The sequence below is a fragment of the Bubalus kerabau genome, unplaced genomic scaffold (assembly GCF_029407905.1).
Source record: "Bubalus kerabau isolate K-KA32 ecotype Philippines breed swamp buffalo unplaced genomic scaffold, PCC_UOA_SB_1v2 scaffold_38, whole genome shotgun sequence".
NCBI classification, from domain to species: domain Eukaryota; kingdom Metazoa; phylum Chordata; class Mammalia; order Artiodactyla; family Bovidae; genus Bubalus; species Bubalus kerabau.
This window is the reverse complement of record NW_026577892.1, coordinates 266,103-288,386: the sequence shown is the minus strand read 5'-3', so window position 1 is coordinate 288,386 and position 22,284 is coordinate 266,103. Positions and strand designations below refer to the sequence as shown.

Sequence of the window (22,284 nt, the reverse complement as noted above, 5' to 3'; positions counted from 1 at the left end):
CAGTCTTTCCAATGAATATTCAGGATTGATTTGCATTAGGATTGACTGACTGATTGGATCTCCTAGTAGCCCATGGGGCTCTCAAGAGTCTTCTCCAACTCCCCAGTTCAGAAGCATTGATTCTTTGGCGTTCAGCCTTCTTCATGGGCCAACTCTCACATCCATACATGACTACTGGAAAAACCATAGCTTTGACTAAATGAACCTTTGTTGGCAGAGTAATGTCTCTGCTTTTTAATATGCTGTCTAGGTTTGTCATAGGTTTCCTTCCGAGGAGCAAGCATCTTTTAATTTCACCATCTGCAGTAATTTCGGAGCCCAAGAAGATAAAGTGTGTGTCACTGTTTCCACTGTTTCCTCATTTATTTGCCATGAAGTGATGGGGCCGGATGCTATGATCTTCAGTTTTTGAATGTTGAGTTTTATGCCAGCTTTTTCACTCTCCCCTTTCACTTTCATTAAGAGGCTCTTTAGTTTCAACCCCTGGAGGCATGTCTTATTCCCCTTTCTGTCTTTTCTCCACCATGAGGGTCCCCATTTATAGTTTTTAACAACATAGTTTAACAGCAGACTCCTTCAATACATTCTATCCTTTTTCCCTCTTATATATATATATTGTAACCAATCCGTCCTTCAGTTCACTGATCCTCTCTTCAGCTACGTCCAATCTGATGTTAAGCCCAGAGACTGAGTTCTTAAATTCAGTCACTGTTATTGTAAAGTTCTAGATTGGTTTTGATTCTCAGAAATTTCCCCTTTTGTCAAGTATATTTTTGAACAGGTGACATTTGCATCTGATACCTCTAGCATACCTCTGATATGCTGATACATATCTCATACCTCTGGATCTGGTTCAGTTCTTTTCCTCTTGGTCCTGTTTGTTGTTACACCCTCTTTTGCTTTTTTGGTTGCATGTTGGACATTATGTTTGGAAAACCCTAGAGGTTCTGAGTGATGCTGCCTTCTCCAGAGTTTCCTCTGACGCAGACCTCCAGTGGGGACAGAGCTGTCTGTTCACTCAGGGCCTGAGGGACTTGAGGCTTGGGGGTCCTTGTAAGCTCAGTCTCAGCAGCCTTCACCCACCTCCCCCCCCTCCCCCGACCCCAGGGAGGAGCTTTCCAGCGTCTCCAGTGTCTGGAAGCCTGGGGTGGCTCCCAGGGCCCCCCCTTCTCGGCAGGTCCTGAAGCCCACCGTCTCTCCTGAGCACCACGAGGTGACTGATAGTCAGCCCTCAGCCGGTTTGGGCAGAGTGTTGGGTACGTTTTCTGACATCCGGACTGACTCGTCAGGCCTGCGCTCGACTTTTTGTCTCCACAGCCCAAGGAACCCTCCAGAGCTGTGTTAGCCAGCCCCCTCTGCTTGACTTTTTCCCTTCCTTTTCTTCGCAGAGTCGGCTTTGCTCAGATGCCCCGAGGGAAGGAGCGGCCCTCTCAGTCTCCAGCTCCCTCACTGGGCTTCGCTTTTGTTTGAAATCTTGGATTGTGGCTGCCTAAGGACCTCTTTTCAACCTTAAAAGCTAAAAGCTAAAGCTTTTCTTGCTCTTGGTAGGCTGACCTACAAGATGCTTGCATCTGTCACTGGAAGTGGAGACACCCTGGGGGGTCTTCTGTCATCTGAAGCCACATGTAACAGTCACAGTAGTTGTCTTGATCAAGTTTATTTGATACCAGGGAAAACAAGAACCAGGGGTCCTTGCTTGGTACCCACGGTTGTGTTTCTGGTCAGAATCCCCAGCTTGCCCGGGCTGTTTCAGTGCCACGTGAACTTGGGAAGGAGGTGGAGCAGGCAGCCCACGCGGCCTGGAGACAGAGGAGCCGGTCTCCCCTCTGCCCTTGCCCCTGGCGGCCCAGGGCAGGCCTTGCGATGACGGGCTGCTGGTGGTGGAGGCCAAGGCTGAGGAGGGAGGGATTACGTGACCTGTATTCTGTGACATGGTCACATGTGGGTTTTCTTTTTCAGTTTGAAAAAATGACTGCTTTTAGTCTTCCCTCCAGTTTCACTTTAAGGTGGAAAATGAAGACTTTATTCATAAAGTTGAGCACAGTGACCTTACAGTCTTTTTGAAAGCAACAGTTGATGCTTTAAGAACACATCTCAGAGAACTCCAGTAGATAAAGCTAAAAAAAAGAGAACGTGTTCAGGGTGAACTGCGGGCGGGACCCCAAACTGTACTCTGTCTCTCCCAGAGTGTGTAATTGCTGAGATGGGTGGATGTAGGACCCCAAGCACCCTGGGGACCGAGGTCCTCAAATGACAGCAGAGGTCCGGGCTGAGCCAGGAGCAAGTGGCCTGTGCCCTGGCGAGTGGAGAGCCGCGAGGGTGGGAGTGGAGCCAGGAGAGGGGTGGGAGACTCAGGCGGGGTCTGGGAGGCGCTGGCTGTCGCCGCTCAAGGCAGGGACACCCCTGAACCTCCACTATGCAGCCCCCACAGGGCAGAGTCGTCTGGCAGCCAAGGGTCGAAGTTAAGAGGGCAAGTTCGCAGCAGGTTGAATGAACCCCTGTACGCACTGTGGGTTCATTTTAAGTGCCTGGAGCGAGGTGGGTCAAGCCCTTGCTGAGCTCGAGTGAGGGAGTCAGTCAGGGAGGACCGAGCTCAGGGTGGGAGTGAGGGGCAGCTAGCATGGTGAGTCCTCCTCAGCCGGGTGGGTTCTGGGGACACCCTTGAGTTCAGGGCTGCCCTTTCAGTAGCCCCACTGGAGGCTTGTTTGGGGCTTAAAGGGGGGCAGAAGCCCACTTAGAAGACATGCTCATTCCCAGGGGTGGTGGTTTCTGAAGGAGTATATACTGGTCGGTTCGACTGTGACCCAGTACCTTGCAGGGTCATGTTTGACAGGGGGCCTGAGCCGTGGGCACAGCCTGCCTTCTCCTGCACTCCACGCTCAAGTGTTGTCTTTTTGGCAGCCCCTCCCCCCTCTCTGCACCCTTGACAGTGGGCCTGAGCCCAGCCCCCCTGTTGCCACGGAGCCCCTTGTGACTGAGTGGGTTCCAGTTCTGGGCTCCTGGGAGACGTGCCGGAGGCAGAGCCTTCATGCCATTTGGTGGTCATAGTGTGAGAGCAGTGGTCATAGTGTGAGAACGGTGTGTGTGAGAGTGGTGTGTGAGAGCAGTGTGTGTGTGAGAGCGGTGGTTGTAGTGTGAGATTGGTGGTGGTAGCCGAGGTATCCTACTGTGAAACAGCGGTTGCCCCCGAGTGGGGGGCTTCCCCCATCCGTGAGGATGGGTCGCAGAAGGGCCCGCCTGTGGGCGTTATTCCAGCGCTGCAACCCCAAGGCAAAGGCGAAGACTAGGAAGGACTTGGCCTCAGCCCACGTCCTGGAAGCAGAGCGGCCTGAGGTGAGAGCAGCCAGGGGCTGGGCCCATCAGATTGGCCCTCACCCGGCGAAGCATTGGGGTTGTGTTTCATTTTGTTAGCATGGTTGTGGGCCCTGCCGGCCAGGGCGTTCTGGCCTTAGTGGGCAGGATCGACCCCAGCAGGTTTACCTTGTAAGAGGTTGTGCAGTTGCTGTGTGGAGGATGGGCGGGGGCCCCACAAGAAGGGAAACACTGGCTGGAGAAGTCACTGGGGCACGTGGACTGAGCTATAGAGTCAGTCCTTGAAGCAGAAAGGCTAAGCCCCTTAATGTCTCCCTTCTTGCAAAGAAAGGATATACGGGCTGGAGGAATCTCGGGGTCATGAGGATCGAGCTAGAGAGTCAGTCCATGAAGCAGAAAGGCTAAGCCCGTTAATGTCTCCCATCTTACAAAGCACAGACCAGTGTGTCCAGTATTTTAATGACAGGTACCTGCTGCTTACGTGTATGACATACACCCTCATAGCTACACATGTCTACTACATGCCTCTTACAAGTGCTGGGCACTGTTCTGGGTGCTGAACACTCAGTATGTAGTAGGGGATAGTAGCCCAGGATTTTTTAATTTCTGCAAAGAAAAAGAGAAGAATGAAAGACTCCGTGTGGTTCAGTTTGAGCAAGTTCACCACGTGGACGGCCCCGCATGCACGCAAATTGTGGTAAAGTACATCTAACATAAATTTAACATGTTAACCGGTTGAGTGAATGACTGGGTGGCTTCCGTGGAGTCAGGCTAACAGATGGCTTTGAGGTGCCATCCGCCTTTTTCCCAGAGGAACACTCCAAAGCCTCGTGGCCTTGTAGACCTTCCTTTTTTTCTTCACTCTCCCCAGTGGCTCTAGGTCACTGGTCTGTGTGTCGTTTAAGAATCTCTTTATCCACTTTGTTGTTAGGTTTACGTTTTGGAAAGTTTCTCAAATGTCCCTGGGTCTTGAGAAGGCAGGCTTGGATTCCAGGTTCTCTCCTGCCACGTGCCTGCCAGGTCGAGGTGGAGGCCGAAGGCCGGTCTGAGTTGTGGTGGCCTGTGTTGTCTTGGGGTCAGTGGACCCCTCTTCTCTGGAGGGGCATGGAGATCCTTTGTGTGGAGCCTGGAGAGACTCGACAGGGTCAGTCTTCACAGTCTCGCTCTCTTTTTAATTTATGTTTGCATTTAGTTTCTCATTGAACTGTTTTCTAGGAGTTTCCAGCTCCTGAAGAACTACACACATGGAGGCAGCAGCTGCGTGAAAGACAAGAGGAGATCGCTCAGCTAAAAGCTGAAAGAAACAACACCAGGGTCAGTAGGGGGATTCTCACGTGTTGACATTTGCCCCGTGGGGGTCACCGCTGGCCTCCGTGTGCTGTCTTTAAACTCTGTCTGATTTTCAAGTCATTTTTCACATCTTCCCACTGAGCAGACCAGGGTGGATCAGTTCGGGGTTCTCATAACCTTGCTTCAAATTTCTGATGAGAGCTAATGTAATTTTAGTACATATGAGGGGGGAGTTCTCTTAACTTACATTTTTGTCCACGCTACACTTTGTGTGGGATCTTAGTTCCCCGACCAGGGGTTAAAACCCATGATCCTTGAAGAAGTGTGGAGTCTTAACTACTGGACCCCTGGGGAAGTCCACTCTAACTTTCGACTGCACTGGCGGGATTCCGACGTGCCTTAGCATGTTTCCGGGTATAGCGTGAGGCTGAGAGGAGTTATCGGCCCGGAATTCGAGCATGAGGTTGAAGGTGTTCCTTTGGCCCTGCCCTGCAGCTGCTGCTGGAGCTCCTGGAGCGCCTGGTTTCCCGATGTAGGCCACCCGTCGGGATGACAGCGCGCAAGCGGCAGGCGCAGTCCCCAGCCGGCATGACGAGTGAGGTCGAGGTGCTCAGGGCGCTGAAATTGCTCTTTGAACACCACAAGGCCCTGGACGAGAAGGTACCAGCCATCCGGCCGTCCTGGATTTGTACACTTGCTGCCTTGTTAGGTGGATGATGCACATATTTATGTAACTAGTTGAGTTTTGAGCGTCTTGAATTCTTGTATATACATTTTTTTTCTGTAAGAAGTCAGAGTCATGGTTAAAAAGCGTTGCCTGCGTACATGCTCAGTCATGTCCGAATCTTTGCAACCCTGTGGGCTGTAGCCCACCACGCTCCTCTCTCCATGGGGCTTCCCAGTCATGAATACTGGAGTGGGTGGCCATCTTCTACTCCAGGGAATCTTCCTGACCCAGGGATCGAACCTGCCCTCTTGCATTGGCAGGCGGATTCTTTACCACTGAGCCACCTGGGAAGCCCCCAGTTAAAAAGTATTCGTTGGCATGAATGTCTCAAGATTTATTATATTCTGTATATCAACTTGCAGTTAAAAACTGGGTAATAATTAATTTAGGATAACATTTTGTTCTCTCAAACTTAGAATTTAAAGCTGTTAACAAGCAGATTCTCTTGACGTTAAGATCAATGAGAGACATTAAAGGTATTCTGTGACAGTACCCATGTATTAGGGTGAGTATACACTAAGAAGTATACTAACATATATACACACATCAACACACAGTGACTCGGCCCCTTTTATTTGAGTTGAGAGTGTGATTACGAGTAGCACTCGAAAGCTGTAGTTTGTTCGAAGAAGAATTAGGTGCCACACATAAAGAGGTAAGTTTGATCAGTCTTTGTGTAATTTCCGTGAAGGGTTTGTCATTTGAATCCTTTCATTTTAAAAAAGAATGAAGGCTGTAGTGGTGGGCATCAGATGTTATTTATCTTTCTGATTGAGGACCCGCCCACCAGGGTTACTTTAATGACTAGTAAACTAGACTTGTGACTCAGAGTTGCAGGATCTCTTAAGTACCCCTTTGTCCAGTAGAAGACAAATTCTGACTCGAATCACCTGGTGGTATTCGGGATGGATAGCATCACCATGTATTTTCTTTTTATGTTGTGTTTTCAGTTTAGAGTTGAGTTTTCCAGGTGGAGTTTTGCTGTCTTTACTTAATTTCTTTACTCTGATTCAATGTTTTGGTTTTAGCAGATGATTCTTTCAGAGGAGAATAACCAGGAAAAGATACTAACGGACAGGGTGCTTGATGTACATCATGAGCAAGAAAACATGCCAAGCGCCAGTGGAAAGGCAAGTCCTTGGTCTCGCTCTCTGTCTGGTTCTCGTCTTACCATCCAGTCTGTGCGGGGCTGTTGGGACCTCTCACCGATGCACCATGTAGGTCTGAGTGGCCGTGAGGGTCCTGTGAGCTCCCAGAGCGCAGAAGGCAGTTTTGACCTCACAGATTGCCCGGAAGTACTGTGTTCCCTCCCTCCCAAAACCAGGCTGTGTAAGGCTTCCTTTCCCCCTTAGAGACCCTCGGACGGCTTGGCGAAGGAGACAGAGCTCCAGGAAATCATACAGAGGCAGTTGCGGGAGCAGAGGCAGATGGAGGAGCGCCTGGCAGCCCTCTCTGCCCACGTGAAACATCTGGAGGAGGACCTGGACACGGCCAGGAAGGACCTCCTCCAGTCCAAGGACAGGAACAGAAAACTTGAGCGGGACGTCCGCGAAGTGAGTGACTGCAGCTGTGTCTGTTGTCCTGAGGTGGAATGTGGGTTTCTTGTTCTCCCGGGGATCTCAGCCTTGGGATGGCTGCGTGAGTAAGAGCAGAGCGCTGGAGAGACCGCAACTGGCTGCCTCCCTGCCTCTGCGTCGAGGTCTCTGGAGGAGAAGAGGCCTGGTCCAGGCAGTCCGTTGGCAGTGGAGCAACACGAGCGCAGCCCTGACGCTGTGCTGCACCCTGGGTGTGGACTCCTCCTTTCCACAAGTTCTAGGGGGCCCACTGTGTTCCTTTTCTAAAAATTCATTCATCCATTCATTCATTTATTGGCGTATAGTTGCTTTACACTGCTGTGTCAATTTCTGCTGTACAGCAAAGTGAATCAGTCATCTATCTATCTATCTATTTATGTATCTGTCTCTCTTTTAGATTTCCTGCCCGTTTACTTCACCACAGAGCACTGAGTAGACTTCCCTGTGCTGTACACTAGGTCCTCACTCGTTGACTTTATGTGTAGTATCAGTGCTGTATATATGTCAACCCGAGTCTCCCGGTTCATCCCCGCCCCCCCGCAACTGCCTGTCCAATGTGTTCCTGATGATGCTGAAATTTGCTTCTGATTCACTCAGGCGAGTCTGGTGACACCTGTGGAGCCTGTTCTCTCGGAGAGATGGGAGCATGCTGTGTGGGCTCTGCTGAGGCAGCTTGCCTGGCCATCTTCTCGAGTTTTCTGAGGTTCCGCTCCTTGAAGGGATGTGTGACAGTGATACCGGCGGTCAGACAAGTCGAGTGGTGTTTGCTCACGCTCAGATCCTCAGGCCCGAGCTGTGTAACCATGTGGAATCGTGATGTCTCTGGCGGTCGTGTCTGCAGGTGTCATGATTTATGAGAAACTCCCTAGCGGTCACTGTGAAAACAGAAGAGTGCTGGGGACTCAGGCCTCTTCCTGTGAGCCTCGCCTCTCCTCTGTGCACAGACAGACAGCACCCACCCTGCCCACCCCTCCCCCGTGAGACCATCTCAGAGAGAACCCCTCCAACATGTGGTACAGCAGGTGTACTTGTTCAGTAGCTTGGTGTGAGTAATTCTGTGTGAGAACTCAAAACAGAAATATTTGCACAGGTTTGTATAAGCTATTCACACTACTCTTTGGCAACAGGAGATTAGGTGTCCGAGTTGAATACGTATAGAATTCTAGAAAAAGCGTTTTCAAGACCTTTCACTTTTAAAGTTAGGACTTTACCCACATTGGCTACTTAGTGACCAGGGAGGGACCTGAAGTGGATTTTGAGGTGGCGGACAGGAGTTGCACCAGCAGCAAGTTCTGGTCCTGGTTTGAGCGTTTCATCCATGTGGTGTAAGTCTGCTTTTGAAGAACTAGGCTTGAGAAGGCTGCTCCCAGTTGTGTACAATTTGACTTCTGTTTCCACTCGTTAATATGCTACTTTAATTCTGAGGAAATTGCATGAGACTTTTCCAACTTTTACTCGAGGAAACGAGCCTCAGAGCTCCCCGTTGGATCTGTTGAAGGTCCCTCCCTGTTCTGGGTCAAGCCCGCCTGTATGGTGTAGCAGACAGAGGTCCTGACTTCATGCCAGATACCTTCCCTCCTGGAATTGTTGCAATAACAGGGTAGTTTAGTATACTTTTCGTTTGCTGTTTGGGTTTGTTATGTAGAAAAGAAGCTTGGTCAACCAAGTGGCTGGACAGAACGTTAAGACAGATGGGTGCCAATCGTGGCAAATGTGACCTTTGGGATAGGCGCATTTTTGCTCACGTCCGAGAAAACTGCCGTGTCTAGGACTTTTATTTTGAGGACGTTAACTTTATGTTTGATTTGAAACTTAGGACGACATCAATGATAAACTTGAAAATGAAATTGCAAATAAGGATTCTAGGCATCGACAGGTAATGGCCTTTCTGAACTGTGTCTGACTTATATAGTAGTGAATTCCTGAGGAAGGAAGGTAAAGATCTTTTCATGTGACTCCCACATTGGAAATCAAGTCCCAGTGTAAAGTTCTTATGACCCTAAAATACTGTGTTCAAAAGTGTGGATGTACATCATGGTAAATCAGCTGTACTGGAAGGAAATACATTTTTAAAAAATTGCGGGTGACTGCAACTTACAGGTTTGCATTATTTGGGACTTGGTTTAACCATTTTGTGGAATTCCATTCCTGACTCTTTTGTTTTACTTGAACGTGAATCTGTTGGCTTGTTAGAGTTTTTACCGAAAGAGTAGAGAGCAGCAGGGAACTTCACGGCAGCTGGCTGCGTGTTGGGAACTGGGGTCACTGTGACAAAAGGCAGGGTTAGAGCTCCGGTCTGATTAGGGTTTCTACTTCCTGTGGTTTGGTGAGCCTTACTCGCTCCTGTTCCCGAGTGGTCTCAGATAATCAGGATTTAACCAGGAAAACCAAATCTGGCTTCTCCAAAACAAAGTGAGTCAGTCTGGTGTGTGCCAAAGTGTATCATTGTCCCCACCACAAAAATTAAATACTAGAAAGCCATTGAAATGTATGATGGGGAATGCTAACTAAAAGCATTACGATATACAAAATAATGGCTGTAAAAGGCAGATCAGAAAATACTATGTACCATATGCTATTGTTTTCTGAGGGTTTTAAAGCACAGCATATTGTTTGTGTACGTACATAGAGGAATACGCACACAGAAAAAGTAAGAAAGCTGCTTAGAAACAAATGCTAACCTCTCAGGAACCTGAGCTTATAGATACTTTAATTTTTTTCTTTTTTAAAAAAGAATCTGTCTGTTCTACATTGAAAGTTTTTCAGAGTAAGAAGATCTGTTAAAAGAATAATCGTGCATTTACAAATACTAGTTGACTGGCATTTCACCAGGCACGCTCTTATCAGGTCTGTATTTCAGAGGAGATGAAAGCCATATTTTGGCTTACACGCCCGTAGCCATCTGCGGTCGGTAGGGTTCCCTCTAAGTGATGATTCTGGTGATGTTTTAAGAAGGGTCCGTAGTGAACCCTTCTTCCCTTAACTTGTCAATAAGAATGAATAAGCTTCTACAGATCTTCTTTAATATATAAGAATTTGTTGTTTTTTTTTAAGACGTCCTTGGGGAACATTTAGGAAAAGCAAATACTCTGGCAGGAGGTGTTCTGCTCACTGAGCCCAAGCCCAGGAACACTGAGAGAAAATTTACCCTGACGGAGCTTCCGAAACAGAATGAATCCACTAGACACGTGCATTTAGGTTTTGTCTCAGCTTGCTTAAAGCGACAGTGGCTACACCTCTCGGCCTGTTTTGATCCTGTGCTCTCCCTTTGTAGACAGAGGATAAGAACCGCCAGTTGCAGGAGCGCCTGGAGCTGGTAGAGAAGCTGCAGCCGAGACTGCGGAGGGCAGAGACGCTGCCCGAGGTGGAGGCGGAGCAGGCGCAGAGGGTGGCCTCGCTCTCCAAGGTGCTGCTCTGGGTCCCTGGGGGGCGGGCGCAGGGAGGGCCTGTTCCCCTGCTCTCCCACCGCGCCCCTGCCGGTGCTGCTCAGTCCACACAGGAGCGCAGACGCGGGGGTCGTGCTGCCCGTCTGAGATGGGAGCGCTCCCTGAGTGTCAGGCAGGCCCCACTTCTGCGTCATCCCTACGTTAATTTCCCTCCAGTTTTGTCCCGAGTTGTGTGTGTCCCTAGGACGCTTCAGCTCCGAGTCACTGCTGCTCAGAGTTCAGTCAGCCACTCAAAGCCTAGCAGGATAGGGACCTAGAAAAATCCCATTCTCGTTTAAGAGATGGCCAAAATAGCTCTGTAATGAACACAGTTTTAAGTCATTATCCATACACTTGTTAAAGAAGTCCCAGCAGGGCACGTGCAGACCCGAGGCCCCACTCCCCACTCGCCGTCCCCAGGAGCCCGCGGGTGAGGGGCCATGTCCGTGGGATGTGGCGCTGCTGGGGGCATCGACCCCATTGCCAGCCAGCCAGCCACCCTGTCCTTGTGGCGGGAAAGGTGTTGCCCTGCGCTGCCGGTGGGCACTGGCTGAACATAGAGAGTCGGGCCGGGTCTGTGCTGACGCGGCTGTCGGAAGCCTTGCCAGGAGCTCAGTGAGCGCCCGAGGGGCCATCACGTCGCGGGAGGCTGCCGGTGTCCCGTGCTCGCCGACCCTCCCAGAGCAGGGTCACTAACAGCCGCCAGGGGGCACCCTTCTGCTGTGATCCTCCTCTCCAGGCTTGGTTTCTCCTCTCCCCTGGCATCTCTGCTGTCCATCCCCAGTCGGCCTTGTAGTCCGACCTTTTGTCTTCCGGAAGCTCTACCACTCAGGAGGCTAAACGGTTCGAACTTCCTTCCCGGCTTAGGAAGGTAGAACGTGTGCCTCGCGTTTGCCGCTGTCTGCTGCCCGCGCGGGCTCGCCACAGGCAGTCCGAGGAGGGAGCGCAGCGGCCGTGGGTGTGGGGCCCGGGGCACGGGGAGCACGTCTCCTCTCACGAGCTGGTCACCAGCCCCCTCCGTGAGCCATGTGTCACACACGAAGCCGCGCAGGCTGTGTGAGCAGGCATGCGGGCGTGCCCCCCGCGAACCCAGGGCCCGTGGTTCGCACAGAGCATGGCCCGCTTGCCGCCCCTGCGATCACAGCCCGCGTGCCGTCAGGACAGGGTTGTTGTGAGCGGAGCTGACGCTGTTCTTGGCCGACAGGCAGGAGAGAGAGACACAGCAGCATGGAGGATAGGCTGCGCCAGATGGAGGCCCAACTGGAGGAAAAGAACAAGGAGCTGCAGCGGGTGCCTGTGCTGACGGGGAGGCGGCGTCTGGGCAGGAGACGTGGCTTGGGCGGGGGCCAGCACTGCCTTTCTCCACCACTCCCGTCTCTGGCATCGAGTGTGTGCCTGTGTGGCCCCATCTGCTGATCCGGGCACCCACCTCCTCGGGAGCAGGGCCAGAGGTGGTCGCCCATAGGCAGTGGGCAGGAGCCAGGGCCTCCCCACATTCAAAGAGGCTGCTTGTTGCTCTGACCAGCCAGTCCGGGGAGCTGCTTGGGATACAGGTGGACCTCACGACTGCCCCTCAGACAAACCTGGGGTGCCAGCCCGGGGCCCATGAAACTGAAGGCATGGCGCCCAGGTGTGGAGCCTGCTTGCCTCGGACGTGGCGCTGGAGTCCCACATGCCAAACCGCTGGTCCAGACACGGTGTGTGTGTAGGATGGCTGCCTCTAGACAGGAGAAGCGCAGTTGTGCTGCGACAGAAGGCGCATCACGACAGGAAAGGGTGATGGTGGAGGCTCGCGTCACCGAGTCCTGAGAGAGGTTTCCTGGAAAGGTTGGCCACACGGCGATACAGACCATCCAGGAAATGGAGTGGGGATCCCGGGTCCAGCCTCACGTGTCAGTACTGTCCCCACCATACCTGTGTTCTTGGACTTGGACTGCAGAGCCTCACAGGCGGGCTTCCAGGGGGCAGTGGTTCTGACTCCCATCATGCGACCCGCGGTGAGGCGCCCTCCCCGCTTAGGCGGAGAGCTCAATATCTCCCGATCAGGGGTGCACTTCTTACTTTCATCACTGCTGCTCAGAGGCTGTTGAGATCGGGATGCTGTTTATGACTAGACTAAGCCAATTCAAAGTCAACTTTTGTTTTGCTTTAAAAATCTTTGAAGGCCGATGCCTTATTGTGGAAGCTGTGACAGGTTTTGTTTCCTTGGGCTCAAAAATCACTGCAGACGGTGACTGCAGCCATGAGATTAAAAAATGCTTGCTCCTTGGAAAGCTATGACAAACATAGACAGCATATTGAAAAGTAGGGACATCACTTTGCCGACAAACCATATACTCAAACCATATACTCAAAACTGTGGTTTTTCCGGTAGTAACGTATGGGTGTGAGAGTTGGACCATAAAGAAGGCTGAGCACTGAAGAATTGATGCTTTCGAATTGTGTTGCTGGAGAAGACTCTGCTTTAACAGAAAATAAACTTTTAAAATGTATTACGATGGAAAATTGCAAACATGCACAAAAGTGGATGGAGTAGTATAATAAATACCCATGACCCGTCCCGTCAGTTCGTCTCAGCAATTTCTCATACAGAGCCAATCTCAAATAGATCATTCTTTTGTCTTCTCTCCATTTTTTTTTTTTAATACAGTAGGTTCTGAAACAGCTTTATAAACCTTGAAATTGATGCTCATTTTATAAAACACAGACTTGGCAACTTTGTTATTGCATTTAAAAATTGTTTGAGGTAATTATTTCCAGTTTTTTAATATGAATTTTCATATTGGAAAAGACCCTGATGCTGGGAAAGATTGAAGTCAGGGAGAGAGTGGATGACAGAGGATGAGACGGTTGGACGGCATCACCAACTCAGTGGACATGAGTTTGAGCAGATGCTTAGCAGACGTCGAGTTACATTCTCCTTATGGCGAATCCACTGCTGTAACACGTATAGCACTTCTGGTTTTGAACACTGAATGTGTTTGCATTATAGATGGATTTAGAGTGTGTGGCTGTTGTGTGTGGTTCAGAATTCTGAGTAGTCCTTTCTGGATTCACCCAAGAGCTGAGACAAAGCGTGAGCCATTCACGTGGGCTGTGCTGTGCGTCAGAAAGATAATACGAGCCACCTACACAATCTAAAATTTCCTAAAAACCAGCGGGCTACTCGACGTCCTTCTTTCACCACGAGTGTTGAAATCCTCTGTGTGATTTCCACATCGGGCTTTGCAGCAGCCTGTCTCACGTGCTCAGGGGCTGCACGAGGCGAGTGACTGCCATGGCCGACAGCACAGAGCTTCCAGGTTGAGTTGAGTGACTCACAGACTTGGCCCGTTTGACTTGTTTTACCCCATGAGCAAGTGAAGTGGGCTGTAGAGGAATGAATGTGAGGAATGCAGGTGAGCTCCATGGAGACAATTGAAAGCAGTGAGAGGAGGGAGGGCAATAGAGTGAGTCGTGTCCCCCTGACCCGAACCCCCCGCCTGAAGTCCAGCTTCTCTCTACAGACTTCATCGTTGTTAATGGCTTGCCATGTTTCCTCCAGAGAAACCTTTTCTACACCTGAGATGGAACTTCCTCCTCATTATGGTTTATAAGGGTTAATATTGTTCTGAGTGTTTCCATTTGCTAGGGACTCTTAGAGAACATGTTCTCAGAATTAAAATGTTGGGAGTTGATACCTACTCACGTAACCTGTTCTGCACATTTTGGTGCAAGTCACTTGACATCCAGAAAGCAAGCGGTGCAGGCTGTGTCATTTGCTGTTTCGTAGGACCAGCTGATTCTAAACCTGGAACCCCTGAGAGCCGAAGTGGACCAGACGAGACTGCGAGGGGCTCCCTTCCACCACAGGTAGGCTGCTCCCCCGGGCAGCTCCCCTCAGCGCTGTCGAGTGTGACAAGGGCCTGTCTGGTGTGTGGACAGTATGACTGGGTGTTGCTCATGGTCGCACCTCAAGGAGCCTGTAGCTTCGTGGCCAGCGAGAGGGAAGAGACAAGCATCGTTCCTTAGGGTCAAACTTGGTACCACGGAGTGGTAGTCACAGGATTGACAACACTCAAAACCACAGGCAGAGGTTTGGAAGTAGGGGGCCGACCAGTTGATATTTGGGCGTATTCATTTGAGGGGCCTGACAGACTGTGACACCGATGTTTCTGAAGAGTCGCAGAAGGTTAATGACCTGTAGTCTTTTGACTGCGGTGGGAGGAATCACCTGGCTTGTGAATGAGGAGAGCAGATTACTGAGCATCCTGCTTTTTTCTTCCTCGTTGTTAGAGGGGCGGTAATTCTTATTGAGTATTTAAATGTTTCTTTGGCTTCTTCACGGAAAACGGTCACAAGTGAGAGAGAAACTCTAGCAAAGGTGATTAAGTGCTTACTGGTGACATTCATTCATCTGTAGGAAATCGACTACTGCTTGCAGCCTGACTTAGGAGACAGTTTGGAGCCCACACGCATATTTCTGTGTTTGTGTGCTTAGGGGATCCTCGCAGTCCAGAGCCCCCACCCAGCCTTCTTCTAGAGAAAAGGAGATGTCATTTGAGACAAAGGCAGAGCCAGAAACTGGTCCTGTGTCTGAAACCACGGCGGGTGGAGTTCAAGCAGAGCACGTGCCCTGTAGAACAGGAGGGGACGTGGCCGGACTTGGTGGCAGAGCTCCTCCAGGGTGAGGGGCTGGGGCTGTCAGAGGTGGGGAACCCCTGCTCCCAGGGTGGACGAGGTGAGTGTGAGGAGGACTGCGTAGACAGTGGAGGAAGAGGAGGTGGACACGGCCTCCTCCTCTTGGGGGTTTTTGGGTAACGAGGAGGGACCTGGTGCCAGGACCCGAGGCCTGACACAATTGGGGGCTTCAGATGGGGAAGCCTGGGGCCTGGTCACCAGTCCCGTGTGTGTCAGTGAGAGTGAGAGACGAGAAGAGGAAGCAGCCGCGGGGCAGGAGGAGCCGCTGTGCTCTGAAGACAGTGGGCCACAGCGGCTGGTGCGAGGGAGGGGTGTCTCCAGGAGGCAGCTCTGGAGGGGTCACAGCAGTGACTTAGCAGCACAGGTGGGGCCTCGGAGTGGGGCTTGTGGGCAGTGTGGGCTGGGTGGGGGGCACTGTGCTGCCTCAGGAGGGAGGGAGTGGGGACTGAAAACTGGCTCCCAGGCAGGGCAGGCACGGCGTATTTGGTGGGACCTCCCAGAGGAATTGGTCACCTTGTCTCTGAGACCTTCTCCCGGAGGAAAGAGCTTCGGGTGAGGAGGGGGAGAGAGATGAAGGCTGCACCCCGCGAGGGGACTGGGAGGCGATGGTTGGGGGGCGACCCAACCCGGAGGCCTCTGTGGCCCTCAGAGGACCCTCGAGGGCCCGCAGTCCACAGCGGGACTGTGTCGTACCCCCCACCCAGTTCCCAAGTGTGCTCTAGCCCCAGGCCCTTGGGTGGAAGTGGAGCAGAGAAGGGAACAGTTCTGTCAGGAGGGAGGGGAGACGGGAGGGAAGACAGGTGTGGCTCCGGGAGATTCCAGACTTCCATCTCCTGTGCAGCACAGTGTTCCTTGCAAAACCGTCGAGCAGAGCAGCGTGTGACCCCGAGCAGGCTGAGCTGGTGGTCGGCCCTGGCCACTCTGCAGCGTATGGGGTGTCCTGTCCTCGGAGGAAGGCCCTGTCTCCTGGGTTTAGGGACTCCTGCACGTGAAGGCACCCCCCTCTTCCCAGAGAGAAGACTGAGCAGAGCCCGGGCGGTCCTGCAGTGCAGGCGGCTCACAGTCAAGGCGGGGCCGCCCTGCCTCCCAGCAGGCCCCTGCTGAGTGAGCTCCTGGCACCTGCAGGCCCAGGCCTTAGTGCTCAGGGCCTGAGCATCTGTGCTGGGCCTTGTTCAGCCCAGAGTCCGGTGACACGCTCACCTCTGCTTTAATGGGAGACACCAATGGTGCTCAGCTCCGAGCTGTGGGTCTGAGGCTTTTCTGCTGCGGGTTGTCTGAGGCGCCTTTAAAAACACTGAGAGCTGTGCAGACAGTGTTCCAGGCAGACCGGTGATTGTGATCCACGGACTTCCCGTGGGAGAGGGAGGTCAGAGCAGGCGTGGGCCGAAGGGGAGGTGGGGTGCCAAGGGGAAAGCAGAACAGGTGCAGGCCCTGCCCTGGGACCTGAGAGCGGGCTCCAGGGGGACCCTGGACGCCCCAACCCCAGACAGCCGATCCTGTCCTAGTCAGCTCCACACCCTCGCGTCAGCACTGCCTTCCCCACATACAGGAGTTTTCCAGCTGCTGGGGATGAGCCCTGAGTGTCTGCGGAGCAGCGGGCGGCCTGTTGCTATTGGAGCCAGGAGGGCAGTGCCCTCCCGGGGGCCCTTTTGCTGTGAAATTGCCGATCTTCCAAATGGACAGGCTTTGGCCCGTCTGACAGAGTGAGCTCTCTTTTCTTCTAACAGTGCTGCTCTTTGCCGTGTGTTTCAGCCGACCCCACTTGGGCAGCTCCCCGGACCTCAGGTTCCCTGTGGCGGACCGGCCGGCAGACTCCTTGGGCAACGGGGCGGTGCTGTGGTGTCCCCAGAAAGGCCGGCTGGCAGCGTTGCACGATGAGCCATCCGAGGCAAGGAACCCACCGCCCCCTTCCCATCCCTGGTGGGCACCTTGTGAGGCACCTGTCCCCTCACACTGTGGTCCTGAGGTGGGTTTGGAACAAAGCGCTGATAGGTCGCTTTACGTCTTCCCATTTTCCTTTTTCTGGCTAAGAGTTTACTTTTAAGGCATGCTTTTTTTCCTTAACCAATTTTAATAATTTGTGGCCTATTGTGAGGCCCAGCATGGTACTAATTAGCACAGTTTTGAAATCGTCCTACGAGTAAATGGATACACATATCCATCAGCTTATAGTGAGAGGAATTCTCATTGGAAGTTTAAGTGCCTTTATGTTTTCACCTCATTCATGCCATGTATTTGTTCATACATGTCTGTGTTTTGAGCTTCCACATTCAGTGAGCAGTTAGTTTGGGCCAGACATGGTCAGAAGTAGGACTCCAGCAGTGAATTAAATACCGTGTGTGTTCTTTATCCACTGCTACGTAACGAATCATTGCAAAGCTTAGTGACTTCCCAGGGAGCAGCTCACAGTCCTCAGTGCCTGTGCATTGTAGCAAGCGGGCCTGGTTCAGGGCCTCCTGAGGGCACAGACGCGGGAAGGCACCCCAGGGCTGGATGGCAGGCTTTCAGACTCACCTGGCTGCTGGGGACAGGCCGAGGTCCCTGCCGTGTGGCTTTCCCATGGCCTGGCTTTCCTCGGAACACCCTCTGAGAGCGAGAGTGCGGGGTTTAGCCCGGGGCCCTTCACGCCCTGGTCTGGAGGCCGCACACCTTCACTTATGTTTGCGAGAGTGAGCTGCTAAGTCCTGCCTCGCTCAGGGGCTGAGCAGGAGTTGCCCCTTCTGCCTCTTGAAGGGAGGAGGATGGAAGAATTTGTGGACCCCTTTTTAAACCCGCGCAGCCTGTTGAACAGTAATGAGCAGGGAAAGGAGACCAGAGTGCCTGAGTTGTCCAAGGAGGAGGGGACGATCGTGTGTAAACAGGGTGGCCAGTGAGGTGACACCAGGAGGGTGACCTTGAACCAGAGACCCGGAGGCAGGAAGAGAAGTAGCCACTCGGAGATAGAAAAAGGGTCATGTCAACCAGCGGGGACAAGGGAGAGAGCGGGCCGCATCAGGGAGGAGCCTGGGCTCAGGCCTGAGCAGCTCGAGGCCAGAGCCTGTTTCCTGAGGTGAGGAGGGCTGCCGGGGCGGGGAGCTAAGAGCCGGGCCTCAGCCCTGTTGAGGTGGACGAGCCCATGGGGTGTCCCGGGGACGTGTCAGGAGAACAGCTGAGTGTTCCGGCCTGCATCCGGGAGAGGACTCATTCAGCTCAGGGTGGACTTGGGGTCATGGGCGTACAGATGGCATTTAAAGGCACGAGCATGGTAAAGTCACCAGGCAGGTGCCGGTGGAGAGAGATGGGGTGCAAGGGTAGAGCTGTGGGGCATCCTGCATTCCAAGGTTGAGAAGGGGCGCAAGGGACTGAGGAATAACCACAGGGAGGGCAGGGCCTGGAGCCCAGGGAGAGACATGCTGGGGGTGGGGGGGTGGCGTGGGGGAGGGCAAGGAAGGGAGGGGGCTTGGTAACATGGGTTCCTCGAGCCCCCGGGGAGTTGCCCTGCAGGGCGGGGCTCACCGCCTGCTGGCAGAGAAGTGGAGACCGGGCGGGGAGGGGGACCGTAGAGGCCACTCCCAAGGAGCTTTCAGAGACCCGCAGTGGGCGCTGCAGGGAGCCCTGGAGGAGGAATCTGCTGGTTCCCCTTGTGCGATTGGAAGGCGAGAGAAGGGAGAGGACATGCCGACCGGGCTGATGGGGGTGAACCCATAGGCAGCTGGTTCGCTGGAGCAGAGCAGGAATGATGGCAGGTGGTCCTGGAGCCAGCGAATGGGGTAGCCCAGCCCTGGGGCGGGGTCGTGACGAAGACAGGAGGCGAGGGCACTGGCCACAGGGGACAGGGAGCCAGCAAGCCAGCACCTCGAGGCTGCCCCTCAGTTCCTTTGAGGTCATGTCTGGGAAAGAAGGCAGGACCTGGGTGACAGTGTGGCAGGGGGGACGTTTGCAGAGACAAGGGTGTGAGGTGTGAGAGCGGGAGGGTGGCACGGGGCACCGCAGGCACAATCCCATGTGTCTCTGATGACAGAGCCAGCCTTGCGGTGCGAGGAGCCATCCCCCAGAACAGCCCAAGGGCCTGTGTCCCGAGAGGAGAGCCGCGGAGGGGCTGGCCCTCCCGTCTCCTGGCTGCCCCTGCTTGCGCCTCTCTGTGGGTGTTCAGACCAGCCTGGGAAACGGAGGACTGGGAGCCTGCGAGGACGGCACACTCTGGTGAACTGGTACCAGTGATGACCGCTGATAGGGACCCAGTGGCTGCCGAGCTGAAGGGTTCTTTTTTCTTATTTTCTTCCAGCCTGGCTGATGGAGGCATGGATATATTTTTGTAATTTTCGGTTTCTGTCTCTGACTCCATCAGCCCACCCTGTGAATAACCTCATAGGATTGCCTGCCGTCCACGCTGAGACCTGGGTGTCACCAGGCCATCTAGGAACTGGATTCTCCCCCTGCCTGTTTCTTGAGTCCTGTTCGCTTAAGAGATGGCAGTGTCTCATGAGCATGGCCCATTTATCCACAGTCAGGGCTTCCATGTAAAATTGGGTTCAGTTCCTGATAGACTTGAGCTGCCCTGAATGTCGCTGACGAGACGTGGTCCTCTCGTGCCCAGGTACAGACCCCGAAGGAGCAGGACTGGGAGCGCACGCAGCAAGCCAGCATGCTGGCCGATGTGGCCCAGGTGTTTGAGAGTGACGAGGGCATGTCTGACGACGAGGGCGACAGGGTCACCCTCTTCAGCTCGGCCACTCAGCTGTCGCCCAGCAGGCAGGCCAATGCCAAGACTCTGACCGTGATGATGCAGGAGCAGCTGGACGCCATCAACGAAGAGATCCGGTGGGTGATCCTGAACTCAGCTCCCCAGAAACTCGGTTTCTCTGAGGAGCTGTCTTCTCCTAGGGACACCTGAGTGTTCCATAGTAAGAAACCTGACCTCAGGTCTGCTTCAAGAATTTTCAGTTTTGAGATGGCCCTTGATTACAGAGCTCGGGCAGCCGGGGCGTTCTGTCCACGGTGTGGTGTCAGCGCTCTGTGGGGGCGGGGGGGGCGGCGTTGTGGGGTGTCCCCCCTCAGCTCTGAGCCCCAAGGTGGGTGAGGTGCCGAGGCGGTGTCCCCTGCGGCCCGTGGACCCTCCTGTGTCCCTCAGAGCCCCCCACGTTCTGGTGAAAAGCCACCTGGTGAAAGCTGGGGTTTTGGGGTTGGCAAATTCCCACTCAGATCTGCCTTTTCCTTTTTAACTTAATGTAGTATGAAGATTGGCTTGTTGTAAGACAGTGGTCCAAGGACATGTGTTTGAGTTTTTCTCATCTCCTCAGTATATTTAAGATGTTTTCTTTAGACACCATCTTGGCAGGTATAACAATTTTCAAAACAGGATAGAATCCAAAGGCCTGCCTCGTGGTGAGCAGGGGGCCTTGGGTCTGGGTGCAGCCAGGTGGCTGGGGGCCCCGAGGCCTGCCTGGTGCCACACCTGCCCAGCTATGCCCGTGTCCCGAGTCCACGTTCAGAGTGGCCGCAGGCCGGTGACCCTGCACAGGACCAGGCAGAGCTGCTGCTCAGACTGGTCTCATCACGTCAGCCCAGGCCGAGGTGCCCGTTCCTGTCGGCCGAGCGCGGGGCTCCGGGGGAGAGGCAGGGGGTGAACGGGACAACCAGCAAACGCGGGTGGTGTCACCTGCCCATTTCACGCCAAGACAGACAGCTTTGTGGGCCGTGTTTGAGCACAGACGAGCTCAGAAAGATGGTCTTTCTGCGTCCCTGCAGGAAATATGGAACGGTTATAGATTAATATTTTTATTTTTACAGCAAGTTTTCAGGTAAAAGTCATTTTTCCTTATGCGACAAGTTGACTTGATGTAAACGGTCAATTCTGTCCATCAACTTGTTATCAACAGTGAAAAACTTTCCAGATGTATGAGTTGAAGTGAAGCTGGAGTTTACTTCCTGTAAGAATCTTGTATTTTAATTTGAAAATCATTGTATTTGCATAATCGTATATTTAAACTGCTGTATAAAAACATCCACCACACATTAGGGGAGAAGAGCAGAAACTGTGAATTCTAGGTTAATGCAGCACATTGACATGAATCCAGAAACTCACACAAAGCTGGTGGAGAACTTCATCAAGTGATGCGTTTGTATGTATACAACCTTAAAAAAAAAAAAAAAGATCAACTCAGCACTTCATCTGGTCTGGAGACTTGTGTTTAGAAACTGCAGCTTGTTTGTGAATTGCTGTTTTGATTATACAGAGTTCCTGATTCCCAGCGGAAAAGACTTGAGGCACTTGACGTGCATCTCTGTCCTGAGAGCAGGGGAGGCAAGGGTTGTCAACTTGAGGTATCTCTTCACAGGAAAGAGAGTTGCCACCAGGGCCCCTTCAGAATGTTAGAGTAAATAAGTGAAATCAAGCGTGGATGGTCAGGGCCAGTTTGTAAGACTCAAGGCTAAGTTATTCTAAGTTTGAGAATATTCCAAAGAGGAAAGGTAGAACCTTTTGGCTGAGATGTTAATTGAGCAACTGTTTCTGGAATTTGCTAATCATGACACAGAATGCCAGCCCAAATTTATTGTCCAGACAGGTTCCTCTGCTGACAAAGGCAGGTGACGCCTTTTATTCTATTTTAGGTTGATCGAAGAAGAGAAGGAGAACACGGAGCAGCGGGCCGAGGAGACTGAGAGCAGGGAGGGCAGGGGGAGCTTAGGCAGCCTCCGTCGTTTTAAATCAGTGAGCTCCCTCAACCTGCTTCCCACCTCCTCGCATGCTGGCTCCTGCCCGCCCCTGCCCAAGCCCAGAAGGAGGCAGCAGAGCCTGGCGCAGGAGGGAGACCAGCTGGGCATCATGACTCTGGTATGTGACTGCCTCCTCCCTGCCGCATCCCTCCCCCAGCATGCTGTTTTTTGTTTGTTTTTTGTTTTTTCTCTTTATACCCAGAAGAAAATCAGGTACATTTGCTACGCTCAGAGGTCTAAAAGTTTTTAAACTGCCTCGTCTTTAATCATTCCACAATGGCACAGCGACAAATTAGTCTTGATATTTGGACCACCACTTAGCACGTCATCATGAACTCAGCCAGAGCCTGCCTCTGTAACGTTGGGCCTGGCCTTGTGCAGGGCACAGCAGCTGCAGGGAAGTTTCTGTTCTCAGGGAGCAGACAGCTTCGTGAAAGTAACCATAGGCAGCTCTCATGGCATGGGAAAGCCGTGCAGCAGATTTTCCACTGGGGATGCCTGGCTACAGGGTGCAGGGCATGCGGTGGGAACAAAACCAAGAATCTACATTGGTCTGCTTACTGATGGACCTGGCCACGCG

General features: G+C 52.7%; 1 protein-coding gene across 1 annotated transcript in view; it reads left to right on the top strand.

The window, feature by feature from the left end:
- The first annotated feature begins 5,145 nt into the window (after positions 1-5,145).
- LOC129640714 (liprin-alpha-1-like) overlaps positions 5,146-22,284 on the top strand; it is a 57,871-nt gene continuing 40,732 nt past the window's right edge. The window contains exons 1-3 of the mRNA XM_055565806.1: positions 5,146-5,262; positions 6,358-6,459; positions 6,682-6,900. Coding sequence (XP_055421781.1) covers positions 5,152-5,262; positions 6,358-6,459; positions 6,682-6,900 — 432 coding nt within the window. The 5' untranslated portion in view covers positions 5,146-5,151. The remainder of the gene's footprint in view (positions 5,263-6,357; positions 6,460-6,681; positions 6,901-22,284) is intronic.